At 35.4% G+C, this 20450-nt stretch overlaps 4 protein-coding genes across 4 annotated transcripts; all 4 read left to right on the forward strand.

The window, feature by feature from the left end:
- The first annotated feature begins 305 nt into the window (after window positions 1-305).
- On the forward strand, window positions 306-4027 carry LOC136818255 (motile sperm domain-containing protein 1-like). The gene is made up of 6 exons (XM_067074631.1): window positions 306-537; window positions 975-1050; window positions 1371-1527; window positions 1787-1856; window positions 2938-3108; window positions 3671-4027. Exons 1-6 carry the CDS (start codon window positions 387-389, stop codon window positions 3700-3702), a joined length of 657 nt encoding a protein of 218 aa, XP_066930732.1. The 5' UTR covers window positions 306-386; the 3' UTR covers window positions 3703-4027.
- A 1005-nt stretch (window positions 4028-5032) lies between these two features.
- Window positions 5033-6818, forward strand: LOC136818308 (PI-PLC X domain-containing protein 2-like). The gene is made up of 2 exons (XM_067074689.1): window positions 5033-5246; window positions 6022-6818. The coding sequence occupies exons 1-2, from the start codon at window positions 5033-5035 to the stop codon at window positions 6816-6818; spliced, it is 1011 nt and encodes a 336-aa protein (XP_066930790.1).
- Window positions 6819-10452: 3634 nt separating this feature from the next.
- On the forward strand, window positions 10453-13110 carry LOC136818191 (PI-PLC X domain-containing protein 2-like). Its single transcript, XM_067074549.1, has 2 exons — window positions 10453-10695; window positions 12285-13110. The coding sequence occupies exons 1-2, from the start codon at window positions 10488-10490 to the stop codon at window positions 13091-13093; spliced, it is 1017 nt and encodes a 338-aa protein (XP_066930650.1). The 5' UTR covers window positions 10453-10487; the 3' UTR covers window positions 13094-13110.
- Window positions 13111-18136: 5026 nt separating this feature from the next.
- Window positions 18137-19491, forward strand: LOC136818217 (C5a anaphylatoxin chemotactic receptor 1-like). The gene has a single exon (XM_067074581.1). The coding sequence runs from the start codon at window positions 18159-18161 to the stop codon at window positions 19422-19424; it is 1266 nt and encodes a 421-aa protein (XP_066930682.1). The 5' UTR covers window positions 18137-18158; the 3' UTR covers window positions 19425-19491.
- The last annotated feature ends 959 nt before the right edge of the window (window positions 19492-20450 follow it).

Genomic DNA, 20450 nt, shown 5'->3' on the forward strand with positions numbered 1-20450 from the left:
TTTTCTGATAATTTAGTAACACACTGACTACTGAAAACTTATAATTCCAATATGTACCAGCTTTTTGCTTTGATTTGCTTTGCTCCCCGTGTAGCTGGAGTTACAATTTTATGAGTATTGAGGTCATTTCACTCTACAAAGTATTTGATAATTTCAAAAAAGCCTTTCATTTATACCTACGAGATATTTTAGCTGGAGGTAGGTAAGGCCCTGTTAACATGATAAAATCACATCAAACCCCAACGAAATTAAATCTGTCTCCTTTTTACCCAGAACAAAAAACCCCTGAATGTTGAAACATTTAAGGAAAAAACACTTTAATCATTCACTGATTAAGCAATTATTATAGAAATCAATTACATGCTGAAAAATTACTTTTGTCCTGGATGAGTTCCAGACATTTCAGAAGGGAGCCAGATGGAAAATTACCAGTCTTTGTTTTTCCGAGTACCTTGAATTTCTACTTTGAAGAACAGAGTACATACAAACAAGTATTGACTGTTTACAACCCATATGATTTCACTGTACAGTTCAAAGGTGAGTTTTGTTTCCTACAAATTGTAGATAGAATGTTTCACATTGGAAAAAGTAAATCATCAAGGCAAGGTGTAAAAAATGCATTTCACGTCAAGGTTAAACTTGATAATTTTTCTCCATTAATACATGATTTTAAATTAAATACTTTTTTTACCTGTCTCAATTTTCTGCTAAGAGGTAATATTGTGAGAAATGGGCATTTTGTTCTTCCTTGACACCTTTCAGTACCTTTTTCAATTATATACATGGTTCAAATGATTTAAAAGCCATGGAGGTACCATAACCCATAACGCTGTGGCCATCCATTATGACTTCAAATTGAAGATCTCTCTTTTTCTTTGACTATCCCGAATCCCTTTTTCTTAAACTTTTTTAAAAAATACGATAATAGAGACTGTTAGGGTGATGCTTTTATCTCTTTCGATCTTTGTTTTCAGTGTTTTCCAATAATCCATCCAAGTACAATGTGGTTGAATCTGAAGGGATAATCAAAAAAGCTTGCTGTATTGATATGTAAGACTTTTCTTATTTAAGATTTTATTGACCAATTTTATTTTCTTCAGGTGTTTTATTTTGTCAAACTTGTTAGTTAGTCAGTACAGATGATAAATATTGTGTTGTATCCTTGGTGGAAGTTGGTTGTATCTTTTAAATTTTCCACTTTTGAAATTGAAACTTATTTTATTGTGAAAGAGCTAAACTGCTAAAAGTGGCTTTTGAAATATTCTCAATTTTGAAAAAGTTGTATCTCTCAGGTCTTTGAATCCTCTGATCGTGTAGCTCAATCAATATATGTAAAAAATATACCTTCAGTGTCTTTATGTTTCTCATAGTGTGATAAGGGTGACAGATTTTCCACCAAATGTTTACAGAGAGGACAAATTTCGCGTTCATCTGTACGAACAGAATGCATTAAAGTCAGACTTTATTGGAACCAAAGAAGTGTCCGTTTTCCTACACCCAAAGAACAACCAACATGATAAACAATCGGTGAGTTATTTTGTTTCACCCCCTGGAAAAAACTCTATTGGAAAGGAAAAACTCCATTGTTGTTGTCCAGAGAAACTAGATTTATAGAAGTAACCCACCTTCATTTAAAACCTATTTTAATAGCACTGCTTAAAGGACTGGTGTCTTTTATCAATGATATGAACTGCAGTACGGTTCTTTGAAAATTTGCTTTTGAAAGTTCTTGAAAATGTTTAACCCCTTGATTACCGATGTCTAAACCAAATCTTGTTTACGTTAGAGAGGAACAAACAAATCGAAACGACCAAGCACCAAAGACGTGGATGAAGTCTTCTATCGCCAGAGAAGAGGTTTGACTGATTTCCTTATTGAATGGTTATATCCTTCAGGAGGATTTGTTGAAATTGTTTGTTGTGTATCTACCGGGTGACCCACGAAAAAGTTCGGACCTTTCTCGGCGTCTTGAGGCCGAAAAAATGTCCCAAAGTGCTCAGAATTTTGGTATTTAAAAAGTAGATATCCTAACTTAAAATTTGAGCTATCACTTTTTAAATTTGACCAACTAGTTCTCTACTTATGACCTTTTAAACTCAAAATTCACTTTTCGGAAAGTGTAAAAAACACGTAAAAAAGAGGTATTAAATTAATGCAATCAATTAGAAAATATCTTATAAATTGACTTATTTAACGAGTTTTATGACATTAATAATTATTAAAAACACCTTTGAAAGTAGTTTTTGTTTAAACCAAGACTAGTTTTTATCAAAATTGGCACTTTCAAGGAATTTTCTCAAAAACTGTATATCAAAAACGTCTAAAAATACCTAATTTGATACCCCTTTTTTACCTGTTTTTTACACTTTCCGAAAAGTGAATTTTGAGTTTAAAAGCTCATAACCAGGGAACTTGTGCGTCAAATTTAAAAAGTAATGGCTCGGATTTTAAGTTAGGATATCTACTTTCTAAATAATGAAACTTCAAGCACTTCGGGACATTTGTTCGGCCTCAAGACGCCGAGAAACGTCCGAACTTTTTCGTGGGTCACCCGGTATAACTCTGTGATCTCATTCAATGTCATCAACCTTAAATCAAATGTTGCTTTCTAAATTTAATATGTATGCCTGGATATTCAATATTAAAATGATATAAACTGAATTAAAAACGTTTCAACAAAGCAAAAGCTATTCGTTCTAGTAAATCTTACTTCTTTCATAACACTGATGTTAATAGAACGAAAACAAAACTTTTGTTGAAATGTTTTTATTTTGATTTTTATATGTTTTATTCATATTTAATTCCTCTCATTCAACATTATATACCCGTCATTTTATTCATCAAAAGGCAGATAAAATTCAAAAAATAACCGTTTCTGAGTGTCACGATAGTTTTGCCAAAATCTTAAATATTGAAACTGTTTTATTCGTCTTTTAGATTCAGTGATCGTTCAGCGGTCTTTACCGAGCATTCCGGTCATTATTTTATCGCTTTGTTGTATTATCATGTTGATGTTACCAACGGACAAAGATAACGAAAAAAATTCCATTGTTCCTCTGTACCTTCATTTGACTATGAATCAAAAATTGATTGCTGCCTATGTTCTTGGTAAGCTGAAATTATTTTTGTTAGAACCACTACACTTGAAATATTTGAAATTTTATAGTTAACTATCGTTAATTCGAACTTGAGTTGAAGTATTAGAGATTCGAATAATAGAAAATATTTTACAAGGATTTCGCCTTGACATGGAGTGATAATTACTTCGAATTATTCAAAGATTCAAATAATGGAAGTTAAAATTAGAGTATATTATAATATCTATAAGTAAGTTCATATCAGTGCTGAGTTTTAGATTCAAACCTCGATAGTCATTGGTAGAGAATACAACCTCGGTCAAACTTCACATCTCTTTGTAGTCTGTAAACAAGACACGATTCTCGTGCCAATTTTCGGATTTTCAATTCTTACTAGAAATCTAGATTCAAACCTCTAGTCTTAGGTAAAGAATGTAACTTGACCACCTTGGTAGTATGTATGAAAGACATGATTTTCACTGTGTTTATATGAAATTTCTAAGGTGGGTGATAAAAAAGTTAGTAACCTTTTATAAAGAGTGGGCTTTAATTCTATATGACAAGAAAACTATGAGAATGTTTTTTATGTTTAGGTTTGGTCACCATGGCAGTTTTGAAAACGTGAACGAGGTGCACGTTATATGAATATAATTTTATATATTATAATGAAAACAGCAAACCTGAACCTTTGAAAGAACGCTGCTTATATTCACCCCTATGGGGCTGTCGTTAACTTTTTACCCATCTTTTTGTTTTGTTTTTATCAAATTTATTACCCAGAATGTTTATTGTTTGTGTCAGAATATTTTAATCAATTTCTTTTGTTATTTTTTTTTGGAGGGTGTTGTCATTATATACAGGGCAGCAGATGAAAGGAATTTGAAAAATTGTAAATAGTAATTATTGATATTTGAAAGAAAGATCATCATATTTATGTATCGTTTTTAAAATGGATCGCGTCTTCTTCTCTCTCATTTCCCATTGTCTTTTTTTCAACAACCACTTATGCATTCTCCCGAAATAAGTTTCTAGGGCGAGACCAATTTAATTTGTTGTTCTACGGGCAGATCGTTGACAAAATATCAGTCAGTCGGTTGGTAAAATATAAATATGATTTTCATTAATCAAGGAAGTTAATCAGGCTTTAAGTAATATTTTCGAAAATTCGAAATTCATCTTTGATGGAGTTTGCAATAAAATCTTTCGTGCATAGAATTCATGATTCTAGATTCTGTTCAACTTTCATTAAGTGTAAACTTTTTAAATGACTATTTAGTATTAGAAATTTGTGGCACAAGTGATTCAATATTATTATTTTTTCGTTTGCAGCAAATGCTGGGTCGCTCGCGCACGTAGAACAACAAATCAAATTAGTCTCGCCCTATAGTTTCCTTCCTAAAAATCATACTGAGGTGTTGTATGAATCATAATTATTTTCGCCTTTCCGTAGAAATTTTGTTTGGCATTTATTTTCATCATAAACATCTGACACATGGGATGACTGAAAATTGATACTTGAATTTGTAATCGTATTTTCTTTAGGTATAAAAAACAAAATACAAAAATAAAGCATATTCTTAATAGCAAACATGTTGGTTTATGTTCCCTTGAATTGATACATTGTATTTGTTAGAACAGAACTGCGTGAGACGACGAGCCATCTATATTGATGTAAAAATTTGGCGGTTCGAATTATGGAAATCATGTTGGTAACTCACTCCATTCTTATGATGATTTGGTGATATTATTATATGGCGTCAGATGAGGATTCCCTGGTTTTGTGTGATTCCCTGGTAGTGGAAGAAGTAAAGGGAGATTCCATGATAACAGGTGATCAATATGGAGATCCCCTGGTACCGTCAGGTGATGAAAATGTAGATTCCTTGCCTGCACCAGGGGAGGAATCTCTGTTATACAATGGACAGAAAGGTTATTACCTGACGGAACCAGAAAATATGACCAGGAAATCCTTTGTGATATCAGGTGAACAGAATGTAGATTCCCTGATATCACCAAAAGAAGAGACAGGTGGAGATTCCTTTGGTAACTCGCGTTGGATGAGTAATTTACCATCACATTTAACGAAGATTTCCTTGAACAGACTGGCAATTCCTGGTTCACATAACAGTGGAGCGTATTCTTTGAATCCGACGACTCCAATGTCTCCGGGTAAGACCGAATAGTAAACAATATATAACATAACCTGAAAATTTCACCGAAGTTTTTCCATTAGTTCGAATATTATAAGAGACTTCGCCTGAAGATTTGGAAATCTATTTCAGTCTTCTAATATGTCAGATTTGGTCAAATAAACTTCTTAGTAGGGCTTCCTGTATTTTCAATAATCGATAGCTTCTAGCATTACCTACTTATTTAGGTATATATCTCATAATTTCAGCGGCTCAAAATTATTCAGCACTTGATACGAATACTAAGCAGATATTCAATAGGTAAAAGTTGGTTATTGAGATTTATTAACCCGAGATGATGTAATATTCAACGAGGCGAAGCCGAGTTTAATATACATCACCGAGATCCTATCAACGAAAACCTATTGAATATATGTTTTATTATATACCTAGAGGCAAAAACAAAGCATTAATTGTGTCAATAGTCGAATGTTTCACATAAAACACTCCCCATAAAGGAACGTTCAAATGTTTTTCTTTTTTTTTAATGATTTTCTTAATTACTTTGAGTCATAAAAATTTGTTAATGAAATTGACAATAGATTTATTTTAATTTCTTTGATAACAACAAGAGCGACACAAAAAAATAAACTTTGAAACCAAAATTTAAAAAAAAATTCTACCGTGGTATAATAGCCATGGTATATCAGGAATTATTCAATGGCTGTTTTTGCCTACAGGTATATAATAATATCCTTTAAAGCACATTTACTAAATTGTTTTTATTTTTTAATTTTAATTGATGCCTTCTTCAGATAAATCAAAGCTGATCAAAACTTTTGGGAATTGTAACAAACAATTTGTCATTAACTGGTCCTTGTGTCAGTCAATGACCATTACTGAACAACTCAATCATGGTGTGCGATATTTCGATATGCGCCCTGGGTTCATCGATTACGAGGATGACTTCTTTTTTGTGCATGGTGTACATGGGGTTTTGATAAGGGACTTGTTACACCAAATGCGCCAATTTCTTGATTTTAACCCACGTGAAGTAATCCTTGTCGACTTCAATCACTTTCATTCTTTCGACGAAATCAGACACAAACGATTGGTTGAAATGATTCATAAAGTCTTTGATTCTCTTCTTGTACCACGTGACATATTCGATGATGTCACTTTCACTTTATCCGATCTGTGGCGCATGGACAAACGAGTAATATTAAGTTACAAACATGAAGAAACATGCTCTAAGCATAATGCGTTCTGGTTTTCAAGAGAATGCGTCAACAGCCCGTGGTTCAACACAAACAATATATCTACCTTAAAACACAGGCTAAATGAGTTACACCGAAACCCAGATAAGAAGAAATTCAACGTTTACCAAGCTATATTGACCGCACGAAAATCCACAATCGCCCTCCGCCCAACATCAACTTTACGCCAATCTCTTGTACGACAGTGTAATAATGGAATTAATGAGTGGTTAGATGGTATATTTGCACAATGTAAACAAGGCTTTAATATTGTGATGTGTGATTTTGTATGTGAGGATGGATGTGTAGAAAAAATATTACGATTGAATAAATTGATTGGGAAGCAGATTAATTGATGGTAGAAAAATAAGCAGTTTTAATGACGAATATGTACAAATAAGTATTTTTCTAAACTTAGGGCATTAAATGCCCTAACACACTTTTATAAGAACATCCAAGATTTTTGAAGGCCTTTGGAAATTCTTAACTCTTTGATTTTTAAGCCCAAAAATGTTCTTAACTTTGAAGCCTTATGTTCTTATATGGTTTGTTCTAATAAAAAACGTGTGCGGAATAAACACTCCAACCAATTCGAAACTCTACCATTCAAACCGTCTAATTCGAAATCATAATCGAGGAGAAATTCGAAGCTAATTATTCATTTATCGTTTGTAATCGAATAAACACGACTCTTTGACAACGGCTGCTAGTTCACCGATTACTAGCGATTTGTTGACATCATATTTTTGAGATGTTGATTTTTCTCACATTTACGAAGGGCAAACACGATAGGGCAGGCAGTAGACCACCTACTACTACCAGCCAAATACTATGTTTATTTTATTGGCCCAGCGCTAGCGATAGGGCCTTTCATTTGCAACTTTCCGTCCGCTGTCTGTCCGTCCGTTTTGGTAGAAACGGCGCTTGAAACCATAGTAACACACTTTTTAGTTTTGCCGTTTGGAGAGGGAAAAGGTTGCTAAAGTCGGATACTGGCTATAGAAGATATATTTTCTGATTTCGCGCTCCTTCAAAAACAAATTTCAAAACAAATCAAGATGGCGGTCGAAGCGAGGAGGAAAGAGTTACATCGGATCACCCAAAGTACCCTCATGTTTTTTTTTTATTTTCTTATCTCTGATCCTGTCTTTCTCTTTTTCTGACTGTCTGAGTTTCTGAGTTTCTGAGACTTAGTTTCTCATTTCTGACTGAGTTTTCATACCTGTCAATCATTTGTCCATCAATTTCGACCAACCTAATTTTCGCACCGAGTGGGATTCGAACCACCACCAAAGAAAGACCTTCAGATTCGGAAGCCAGCGCTCTATCCACTGAGCCATCGCCGCACAGCAAATCCACGCAATTCATAACATATTATACCAAACTAGCAAAAGACGGGGGTAATGTTATTATAATATGGGTAAAAGTACCCCTTTTTTAAACCTGACTGAAATTCGAGCCGTTACTAGCAACCCTGCGGGGCCCAAGGCGCCGTATGCACCCGGCACAGTGACAAGCCGTTACTAGCAACCCTGACCCTACCTAACTGTTAGTTAATCAATTCCAAACAACAAAACCCCCGGAAAGGTGACTATCAGCGATCCGTGGATAAAAAAATAAAAAAATGAAAAATAAAAAAATGAAGGTAACTTTGGGTGATCCGATATAACTCTCTCCAAGCGAGGAGGTTGATTCATACTTTCTTGAACATTTTCTTTGCTTTAGTGGTCAAGAGACTTTCAAACCAAAGATATTTTGTAATGATTTTCTTTTATAAACCTTTTTCAACATTCTGCCATATCTTATAGTCTTTGCTCAAGTTTTCATAAAGTTTTATGAGTGAAAATTCTACCTTAAATCACTTTTATTTTTAGTTTATTGGTTTCGAAAAGACTTTATTTTTAGAAAATAATGGCTTCTGATATAGAAATAAATAAACTGAAATGCAGCTCATGTGTAAATTTGAATAAGATTGGAACTTTTTCTTGATGCTACACAAGAAAACAGTCACTTCTGGATCTGTCGCTAACAAAGGTCAGTGGCTGGTGGGACGTGGATGATTTTCAAACTCAACACATGATATTAAAGTAAACTGATTCTAGAATTTGGTAAATGGACATAAAATGGAGCTCATGTGTAAATTGGAACAAGATTGTACTTTTCCATGAGGCTACGCGTGAAAATGGTTTATTTTTGGATCGGTCTCGTTTAACGATTGGTGCGGTGGCTTGATTTTTCAAACTCGACACAATTATTTCAAATCTGATTATTGGAATATGTTAGCGGAGACTAAAATGCAGCTCATGTGTAAACTTTAACAAGATTGGGACTTTTTTCATGATTCTACACATTAAATAAAATGGTCAATTCTGGATCTGTCGCATTAACAGTTGGTGGCTTGATTTTTCAAACTCGACCACATACCGTCAACCGTCTCTAACTTGGGCGATTGGTCGAAACATGGGACGTTGCATATCTGGTCTGTATTTTCACTTACTGTAAAATCGAAAGAGAAATCGTGTATTTTTAAATACGCCTTTCCTTAACTCAAATCAAAATGACTTGGAAGTCGGTGAAATGGTGGCCGAATGCCGTCCCATGTTTTTTCAGATAGTCCCAAGTTGGAGCAGTTGATGGTAATTATTTAAAGTATATAAACTAATTCTGGAATCTGTTAATGGCACTAAAATGCAGCCCTGGGTAAATTCAAACTAGATTGAACATTTCTCATGGTTGCAAGGCATGAACAGTGAAAATGGAAATTTATGGAAAAAGCTGACCTTGTGAAAAAAGATGAACAAATGAAAATGAAAACACAGGTTCATTTCTAAACAAAAATAGAAAGGAGCCTTTTTAAAATGTGGCCTGATGTGGCTGATGTTTTGATGTAGTTTAAAGTAGTTTTGAAATTTTTTGAGTTTGTAAAAGAGGTTATATGGTAAGTTAATTATGTGTGTCTGCCTGGGTTTTGATAGTCTGTCAACAAGGGTTCACTCACAGGCAGTATCAAACAAACTGTACCCGACATTTTTAGTTACACCTTATAAGATTTTTTTTTCTGAAATTTTGAGTCTAGATACACAGGCTAGAATTTTATTGGAAAGTTGAACCTGCGCCTGTGTAGGCCCGGTTGGTAGGAAACCATTCAATAAATTTCAAGCGTCTAACCAATGAGAAGTACCGCGGTGATTTTGAAATTTTTTTTCCTGTCTTCACTTTGATCCATGTCAACGGGGTCATGCATTTGCTGTTTTGCACGCTCGTTTTCAACACGTTACTTTTCGCTGGGCCTTCACGCCCAACGGGCTTCTTGTTTTGTACTTTATTATGCAAACATCATCCAAAGCATTGACGTTGTCAATTTTTTTCACATGACTTTACGTAGATCATATAAGTATTTATTGTACTTTTTCATACCATTTTGTGCAATTTTTATATGACGGTTATTAGAATTTAGATATTAGACTTTATCTGTTATTTATTTAGGCTTCGAATTTTAGAACTGTATTTTTTATTGATTTTCTAGAGTCAAAATCTCAAACACTCGCTGCTAGTAAGAAAACATGATTTATTTAGTAGTATATAATCCAAGTTAGGTGGTGGTGCCATAGAAAAAAGGTGCCGTAGTATAGTGGTAGTCGAACTTGGCTTCTGTGCAGGCGGCCAGGGTTCGATTCATGGCAAGTGAACGTTCCTTCGCCCGGTTCAACCCATGCCATGTGAGGGGAATTGGGTAGTCAGTTCAAGGTGCTGACGGGACGCTCATTAGTAAGCGTCTATAGTTGCGAGAATAGGCCTCTAAAGCCTCCTGGAACTCAACCAAATAGAAGAAAAAAAATAGAAAAGAATCGTGAATGAAAACGCAAGAAAAAGTTCTCGCAGGGTTTTCCACGAAGTCATTGTGAAATCACTCATTGCTATTTAAGCATTCTATAGTTCAAGGTTATAAAATAGGTCACTTCATTAACTATTTTATTCCGTTTCAGAAAAAACAAAATAAAAAAAACGCGAAAGAAAATAGAGAAATGTTATGTTGCGGAGGAGACACGCAGACCTCCGTTGATTCTTCAGATGAAAGATGGTTAGATTGTGTGGAAGAAACATCAAATAATTCCCAATGGATGACCAATCTACCCAAAGAACTAACAATGCTTCCTATCACACGATTGGCTATCCCTGGGTCACATGACTCCGGTGCTTATTATTTGGATCCGAAATCACCCATTTGCCCTGGTATGTCACTAATTACTTTCGTTTTCGAATGACAGTCGTACTTTGCTTGTATTCTTGATATTCATGACGTAATCTTGACGTAATCTTTTTTTACGAAAACACCCGAGAAACACAGGTTTCATTAGTCTTCTAAGGGGTGTCGGAAATAGTGTGTAGGGCGTTTGCCACTGGTTTCATTCTTTTAATTCAAACCCAGTAGCTACAAACGACTTTCCGACACCTCTGAGAACGCTACTGGGTGGCAAACGCCCGGTGTTTTTCGTGTGTTTCCGTATAAATAGTATTGTGCACTTTTTTTTACTTCATTCTTAATATGTCGCATGTTTTTTATAAGAACCAGTAAATTTTGACTCGAGGTTTAACTGTTCTTATTTTGCGCGATTTTCAGTCTTAAATGTCTTATTAACCTTCCTAGTTTTTACACTTTTTGATTTAACCTGGACTTAAATGTAGCATGTGTTTTTTTCTTTCAAATGAGTCTTCAGTAATCAAGTGAGCAGGCAAAATATGGTTGGGGAGAGAACATCCAGATGGTCCATGGGATCAAGTTTACTGGGTTGTGTCTGAAGCACTGACCTTTATGTACTGTGGACCAACTAACTCAATCCCGGCCAAGCAACCCCTTTGATCGGAGTTTTTTGAAAAGTGGTACCCTAATGGCGGCACTACTCAATAGCGGTGTAAATGCATCGAAAGCGCTAGATCTAATTTCCCTCAAAAATTTTTGATGATGTAGCGCCGTTAGACGTTAATTTTTGGACCTACCTTTGGAGGTCCTATAAATTAACCCGTGTTCGTTCGTTCGTTCGTTCGTCCGTTCGTTACTAGCTTTTCTCGGGATTGGCTCATTAGTTTTTCCTAATTTTTGGCGCAAAGATGCAAAATTGTAATGCCCAAAATGTGACGGAGCCCGATTTTCGAAAAAAATTCATTTTCGGCCGAAAATGCCGGAAATATGCCGGAAAAACCGGTTTTTTGGCATTTTCTCGAGATTTCATCATTAGTTTTTTCTGATTTTTTGCACAAAGATGCGTATTAACAATGTCTAAAACATGATCTAGTCCGATTTTTGAGAAAAAAAATTTTCCGGTTGAAAATGCTGGAAATCGCCGTTTTTGCAGATTTTCATTGGATTTTTTCCTTATATTTCTATGTTTTTCACACAAAAACATTATTGATAACAATGCTCACCATCAAGCATGATTCAATTGTAAATAAAACTGATTTTTGTGACCAGAACTTTCTATTTATTTTTCCCCTAAAACCCTTCCCTCTCCCCCCATCAAGAATCAATGATGAATTTATTGCATTATGCATTTTCGCTAAACGCTATATTTTCTGACTGATTTTTTTCATTTTTCTCCTCGCATTACTATCTAACTTTCATCATCAGGTAGGTCCATTCAGCATCTAGCTTGTTAACACTGCAATGGCTTCTTTACGGGTACCAATTCAAAAAAAACTTCGATCAAAGATGGCGGATATAGCTTGGTTCAGGGATATATAAAGGTCAGTGGTCTGAAGCTTTTGTATTGAAGCACCAATTGTTAAACTATAGATTTGCTCTAGTTCTTCTTTTTCCTTTCCAGACGAGTCTTCAGTCATCAAGTGGGCAGGCAAATACGGTTGGGGAAAAAAGATTATCATCCGATGGTCTATCACACAGAAATCCACCATCACCCAACAACTCAATGCTGGTATACGTTATTTTGACATGCGCATTGGTTACCTTGACGACAGGAAAGATTTCTTTTTCGTTCATGGTTGCTATGGTTACCCTATATCCAACCTGCTTGAAGAAATGCAGCATTTCTTAAAAAGCCATCCTAAGGAAGTTCTTATTGTAGATTTCAATCATTTTTACAGTTTTTCAGATGCTATTCACGACGAGTTCAGTGCACTGGTTTTGAAATATTTCAAAAGCTTGTTGTATCCTTGTGACAAAGCAACAAGTCTTGAAGTCTCACTGAACGATATGTGGGAATCTGAGAAACAAATTATCGCCCGATACACATCCTCATATGTATGTGATAAAGAATGTCAATTCTGGTCTGAGAAATTTATTGATACTCCCTGGTTTAATACAGATGATATTGATAAACTGATCACTTGTTTAGATGGGCGCTTTGACACCCTCACTAAGGGTGTTTTGAATATTTATCAAGCTATCTTAACGCCCCAGACTTCAACCATCATTTTTCACGTGACTTCAAGTTTGGAGAAACATCTCGCGGTACCTGGCAATGCTCGAGTTAAAACCTGGCTGGAGAGTGTTTACAATCAGAAAAAAATGGGGGTCAATATCGTGATTTGTGATTTTGAACTTTTGTGTGGAATGGTGCCTTATGTGTTGAAACTCAATGATCTGTTGTTGACTAAAGTGAAGGGAGAAAAATGAAGAACGAACTCCAATATCCAATATCCTATCCAATACAGATATGGTGTTCTAGATCAAAGGCCGCCAACCGCACCCCTTGTCACGCCATAACGCAAAAAAAAGCGCCCATCACATAAACATAAGCCTTCTTTGAATTTAGAACGCCATATTTTCATGATAATCATTCCCTAAACTTTTATCGCGTTGAAGCTATTTGATGTTATATGCATTATTACATACACAGGGTTGTGAAGGGGGTACTCTGAATCAATATACCATATTACATTCTAGACAGCCTACTTTTGATAAGCAAGGCGTAGCGAGATACCCTGCAAAATTTATAAGGGAGTGCAGACGTTAATGACATATTCATTATCTTTTGATAAAGCAAAGACAATAATTAAAGTTTGGTAAAAATCTCGCTACGCCTATGGATAAGGCCATTTCGATTTATATCCATACAGGGGAATGGACGAACATTTCCAGGGGGTCTAAAAGAGTGTTTTTCATTTTTCCAGGGGGTAGATTTTTTGAGAAATTTTCTGATGAACTTCGGATTTTTCATTTTATTTCTCCGAATAAAATTTCAGTCCTGCCATCTTAAACTTTAATTCTCAAATTTCTAGCATTGCTCATGCCTCTCCCCCGATATTTCTAAAATGCTGCCTACGGCACTGTGCAGTGACTGTCATAGTCTTGTCTTTTTTATTGTCTTGTCTTTTTTATTGTAGTAATACATGATTTTCCTATTAGCAGGTTCGTGTAACAAAGTCACGAATGAACGTCGGATAAAGCTCTGATTGGCTGAGACATTCAAAGATACAATAGATTACCTTGTACTTTAGATATTTTGATAAAAATAATATGTTTATGTAAGTATTATGATTTAGCCAATCAGAGCTTTACTCGACGTTTTTTCGTATCTTTTTACATGAGCCTGCAAAAAGGAAATTTGTGTATTGCCGAGGTTTATCAACCAATCAATAAAAGTTAATCACAGATTTCGTTAAGAAAAGCTGTATTTGAAACCACGTCCACTTGACGGAATAGCTCCATTTATTTATAGCCTCATTTTGTAGTCATTTCAATAAAGACAACCCTGTCTCACGCCTTAACAGGAAATTCCTGCACTGAGGTTAAAATTGTCGGATCACCAGGGACAAAATATTTGCCAATTTTTCCAGTCGGGTAGAGGTCCCAGCAGGTCTGTGACAAGTGGGATGTACTAGTATAAATATTTTTATTTTGTATTTCAATTACGCATTCTTTTATATCTATGTATCAACTGTATAATTCTGTATTTTTTTAATCTGTAATTTTATGTAATTTTATGCACTTTTAATTTTTGTATCATTATTAGCCACTATATTTTATCAAATTTAAATTGTTAAAATGAATAAATTTTGCATTATATTTCAATTGAAATTCAAGGGTTGTGAAGTTATTGATTATTAATCATGACTGATTAACATTGACTGGGTTGACTCTTTTTTAAAGAACAATTGGTCAAATTTTCATTTTAGCAAAATTCAATACACAGTATGGCGAAATACTTGATCGTAAATAAAATGTTTGTAGAAAACCCAACACTTAGGTATTTTTAGGGTTCAAAATTTACTCATTTTCAAGATGTGTTTCATGATAGGGTCGCCTTTTGGTAATTTTTGACCATTTTCAGGGTCGAAATTATAAAAACTTTCAATTTTTGGTCTCCTTTTATTCATTTTGGCCACTTTTCAGGGTGGAAATAGGAAAAATTTCAATTTTTCGTCTACATAGGGTCCCAAATTTACCAAAATATTCATATCTGACAGAGTCCATTCTTCAAACTCCAGTGGCACGTCCCCGTATCGGCCGTCAAGGCCAGTGCCCCCCCCTCCCGGGGCTTTAAGCAAGATTTTGCAGAACAAGACGAAGAGGAAGACCACCAAAGAGATGGTCCGATCAAATCAGAGCCCACACAATATTGCCACTCCTCAGTGCCGAACACAACATAAGAGACCGTCTGAAATTGGCAGCGTTCGATAGAAGGGGTCGATAGACCTATTCATGATATGCACCATTGCAATGTCTTTCACACACCCAACAGCTGATTGGTTGACAGTGATGTATTGACATACTTTACGTCACTTACAACCAATCCGCTATTATTAGGACCATGATGTAATGTTAGAACACATTGCAATGGTGCATATCATGAATACTACTAAGTCAAGTAAGTCAAATAAAATTGACTGTTTTTATTACGTCAAGTCTGGTTTCAAACAAAGATCATTTTCAAATGATAAACGAGGTCCTTGACATGATAAATTGAGATTTTCGCATACCAAATAAAACTACGTGATCGGTTGATATCAGAAAGAATTGCAAATCAATAGGGATTCATTGCAACAAAAAAACTTGACAATTAACTCCACATTGTTGTGCTGGCTGGTATGTCTTTCTCGCCTGTATGTCTGTCTCTATGTCTCTCAAATACTTTGGGTAACCTAGAAACTTCGGAAATTGTTTGATTCGTCTAAAATTTATCACCCTTGGAGATGTTTGTCTGATATTTCTTTTTGAGAGTTTTGTTATTTGTTATTTGGTGTAGTTAGCACGATCTCTATTAGGTTGTTATTTCTCGTAAATTTCATCGAGCTCTACAATATTGAGGTTGGGCGGTACTGTTTTATTTGATATACATACATTGGGTGGACGAACCCGGCTTTCCAAGCATGGAAACCTTAGAAAAATATTCTTTGATGAGCGGATATCCCCTTGAAAAAAGCAAAACTCATTTACTGTTGTTCTTGGAAATTCTTCTTCATATCTTAAAATGAGGCGGGATGAAATAAACAATGTTTTAATTCTTTAAACTCCTTGGATTATCTTCTTTAGGAGCCCCTTTGAAATGTTTGTCTAGCCCTATGTTAGTCTGAATCGCAGACTTATAAAATAATGCTCCTATAAGGAGCATGAATCCGTTAAGGGATTACCAGCAGCCTAGCCCCGTGTATGCGTGTATGAACTTAAAACGGAATAGCCCATTGTCAGTTCCTTTTTTGGCCCTCCCTCCGCGAGTCTTTCTAAACTTTCACGTCGAAAGTTTTCATTTCAGGAAATATTCTGGCGAGCAAGTTATGGGATACCTATGTTAGTTTTGCAAACTAATTCATTTCTGAGTGTGTTTTGTTTACGATGTTTCGTCAACTTGTCCCTAATCAAACATTTTTTCGTAAGAAACGAACAAAATGTTGTCCTAGGGCAATCTTTACTTTGACATTATGACTTGACCTTCTACTTTATTTGGTTCATATTATTGAAACTACTCAACCTCGTTCCCTGCGCATCATCAGCTTTTTTATGCTTTAACTATATGGCGCTAGATAATGTTCTCTGGCGTCCATCAGTAGTGTAAATAAAGCCTGGGATACACGGGCACGAGGTTGGAAACTACTTTGATCAGCTTCGCATTTGCTATGTTGCTACCCGGGGGGGGGCACTCGAACAAGCAAATCCTGTGAATACAAATCTTGTGCTATTTCTCCATCCCCACGGCTGAATTTTCTGGCTAGAAAACAATGAAATTCATATCCCCAGCTATAAAAAACATGGGATAATCAATCCTCATCGAGTTTTTATCATTCATTTTTACCCCATTGGCTGATAAAATCCCACCAGGTGAGAAAGGGGTGTAAGAAAGAACATTCTTTGCGGCATTTTCCCCTGTAAGAGATTACGTCATGACTTATTCATTTCTTATAAAAAGTATCTTTCATTTAACAGAGGCTTGATAATCAAACAAGAAATCTTTAGGGGAACTCATCATCATTGATTTAATGTGTAAGAATCGCGTCCATTGTCCAACCCTATGATCTACTCCTCTCACAATATCATATCATCAACATTTCGGAACCTAATCTTTTAATATTTTCTTTTGTCACCTCTATCCTAACTTTGACAAAAATCAAAAAAAAAATTCATACATCTTTAAAAAGAAACGCTGTTTGTAACCGATTAAAGTTATATCTTTGGATGTCTGTCTGGTTAGGCTTTTTTCAAGTTTTCTCTGATTGGCGTTTTTGGTTAAACTTTGACTGATGCTTTTTTAGTGTAAAAACATCCTAAAATATATTTTTCGTCGCTACAATAATTCCAAATGTTGGCAATAGATCTTTGAGCAAACGACCAGCTTTTTCGGCTGTTACCGTAAAAGAGTACTTTGTGAATATGAATGATTTAACATGATTTTTCGAAAATTAGGTGGTGGCTTAGTTGGTGAGTCAGCAATTCGTCACTTAGACATCAAAAGTTTTGCACAGGAAGATACGGAAAATCATCCTCTCCAAAAGCTCTGTTCTTTCTTTGCTCAGGTATGGATGATCATTTTATCATACGAAAATTGGTTTAAAATTAAGACCAAAAATATAAACACTGCACACCGTTTTTGACACAGACCTTAGTAGCTACCGCGTCAAGACGTCTATTGGAAATCCTCACGCTATAAGTAGCCAAAAAATCTGGTTCTGATTCATCCTTGCTTTATTGTTGGCTGAAGCCATGCTATAATATTCTTGTTCAGTCTCAAGATTTCTAAGCCAATCAAAATACGAGCTTTGCAAACTTTATTAGATCTCTCCTAGTGACCAAACCGATTGCTGAAGCCATTGTCATCATAAAATTCAGAAAGATTTGGATTCAGCAAAGAGTTTTCCGGAATAATAAGTTTTAACATCGTGTAGATTATATCAAAGCACCACAATGTAAGGTTTGAATGAGTTCAAACTTTTTGTTGTTAAAAAATAAAAGTTAAATGTTCTAATTGTGTCAAGATAATCAAGTAATAATATAGAAAACTTGTTTTCCAATTCGAAATCTTTCATCGGTTTTTAATGCTTAAAAGTGTCATGTATCTTGTGATTAGCTCACGCCGAAGTTCTTGATTTTTTTTATTCGGTGATCCATTCAAAGCTCGACTCATCTTATTCTGAAAAAGTTGGACTTTTGACCGGTTGAAATTTTTTTCAGAACTATCCTTCAATGAAACGTAAAATTCTACTTTTCTATTTTTTTTCCAGATTAGAAAAACATGTTATAGGCCAATATGACAGGTGGTACAAGTAGTGTTTCATCCGCCCTCAACTTGACCAACCTCAAGGAGGGCGGACACGCCTATCCAACGCACAACATTCAATCCCTGGACAATCGAGATGTACTATTGATCAGTTGTTTTGCTGTAATATTTTTGATCGGAGTTGCTGGCAACTTGCTCGTATGTTACGTGTTTCTGAGGAGACAAACAAACAGTCTATCCACTATGGAACTATTAATCGTATTCCTTGCAGTAGCAGACTTAATAGCAAGTATTTTTAATCCTTTGGTCTTTATCTATTGGACTGTAACTTTTCATAAAGCATGGCATTTTGGTTGGATTGGATGTAAAATTCTTCCAAGCCTGACTCGAATCACAGTGACTGTTTCGTTCGGTATAATACTCATTATAACGGTTGATAGATGTGTTGTAATATGTTTTCCGTTTCGACGTAACATGAAACGGAACGAAGTGTACATCTCAGTGGCCGGTGCTCTACTGTTCGCCATATTGTCCGAACTTTCATACACAATCTACATTGAAGTCAACCCATTGAGCACGTGTCAGGTCCCAGATAGCCGAATCCCTGGCTTTGTCTACCCTCATCTTGCGTTTCTCGTATTACGCGATGTCGCCTTTCTACCCATTTTTACCGTCACAGTAAATTTGATTCATAAACATTTATATAACAAAGAAGTCATCTCAACGCTTAGAGAACAACGAGTTGTTAAAAAGACGCGTAAAATTATGCAGATGTTGATTATTATGGCATTTGTGTTTGTTGTTTTGGTATACCCACGTGATATTTTGCACGTGACTTTCAACATTTCGTGGTTGAACGCACCAGGTATCCCTTACACTAAAGCTATCATTGACGTCAATAGCTCTTTGAAAGTGCTTCATATGTGTAATAGCGTTTGCAACGTATTCATTTACGCCCGACTACACGGGAAATTCCGTCGGCGAGTTTTCAAGCTCATAAAGCAACTTCTGCGTCTAGATAGTGACCGCAACAAACGCGAACGCGGCCGTGCGCTAACTAATGATGATGACGATGTGACGATTGATTATGACAGGACGCTGATGACGTACACGTATATACGGCAATCTCAGTTGTGTCAGGAACTTTTCTTTACGAAAGAAGGTCATAAAGAACATTTGTATCGGCGGAAATTTTCAATCACGCGGATGTCGCGCGAACGACAATCGAGGTATTGGAAGCAAGTTGCGTTGAACGCTGAACAAAGATTGATGTTTTCCAAAGAAACTATTTTGTAATGATTGAGACAGTAAAATTTTGAACGATTTTCGTGTATCATGCAATTTTCTTCTGAAATAATAGAGCTTTTGATGAAATTTTCTGTAAATTCCTAAGTTTTATTTAGCTTCAAAATAAAAAAAAATTGACACCTAAAATTTTTCACACCTTTCACACCAAAAGTTAAGGGGTGGTAAAAGGAATAGCCTAGTTTCCCTAGTTTTGAACTCCCCCTAAAAGCCTAGTATGAATAGGGTTAAAGTATTACGAATAATATCATTTTGTTTGTTAATGTAAAATATTAAAAGATATCTTTCATCTCAAAATAAAAAGTCCACTACTCCGAGTTTCGTGCTACTGCACTTTTCAAATGTACAAAATAAAATCTTTTGTACATTTGAAAAGTGCAGTAACACGAAAGGTACCTAAAGCACTCCCGAATGAAAAAATTAGGTTTTTTCTAAATTTTTTGATTTTTTAACAAGTGGGACCATCTGACCATGCCCCATCTTATTTTCTATATCGAAATGCTTCGAAAAAACCTAAAAAACATCCAAGTTAAGGTGCAAGCGTCATGCAACCATTGGGGAGTGCCTTAGGTACTCCGAGACTCCGAGTAGTGTACTTTTTATTTTGTGAATCTTTTGATATTTTACTTGGCTCTGGTTTTATTGAGCACTCTACAACATCAATCACAAACAATACTTTATTTGTTAATATTAAGTCAAATTTTACTGCAAGTATTAATAATACACTGTGTGACGACAAACAGCTATTCTAATTATAAGATCTGACAAAATTGTGTAATTTCAAAACATAGTATGCAGATTTTTCTTTAATAGATAGTCCTTGAGATAACATATCCCCTTGTTTGATCACAGTGTAGATATAGTCGCTGATGTACCTTCCTTGTTAGCGTCACCAAAGGCATGAAGTGTAATCTCTTTTATCTCCTCGTCCAGTGGGGTTATCGAACGCGGTATAGTGATCTCTTCCGGTTTGTGGTTAAGCCATCTTCTCCATTTACGTTGAAACTCTACTGGCAA

This window comes from Clytia hemisphaerica, unplaced genomic scaffold, assembly GCF_902728285.1.
Source record: "Clytia hemisphaerica strain Z4C2 unplaced genomic scaffold, Clytia hemisphaerica genome assembly, whole genome shotgun sequence".
NCBI classification, from domain to species: Eukaryota; Metazoa; Cnidaria; class Hydrozoa; order Leptothecata; family Clytiidae; genus Clytia; species Clytia hemisphaerica.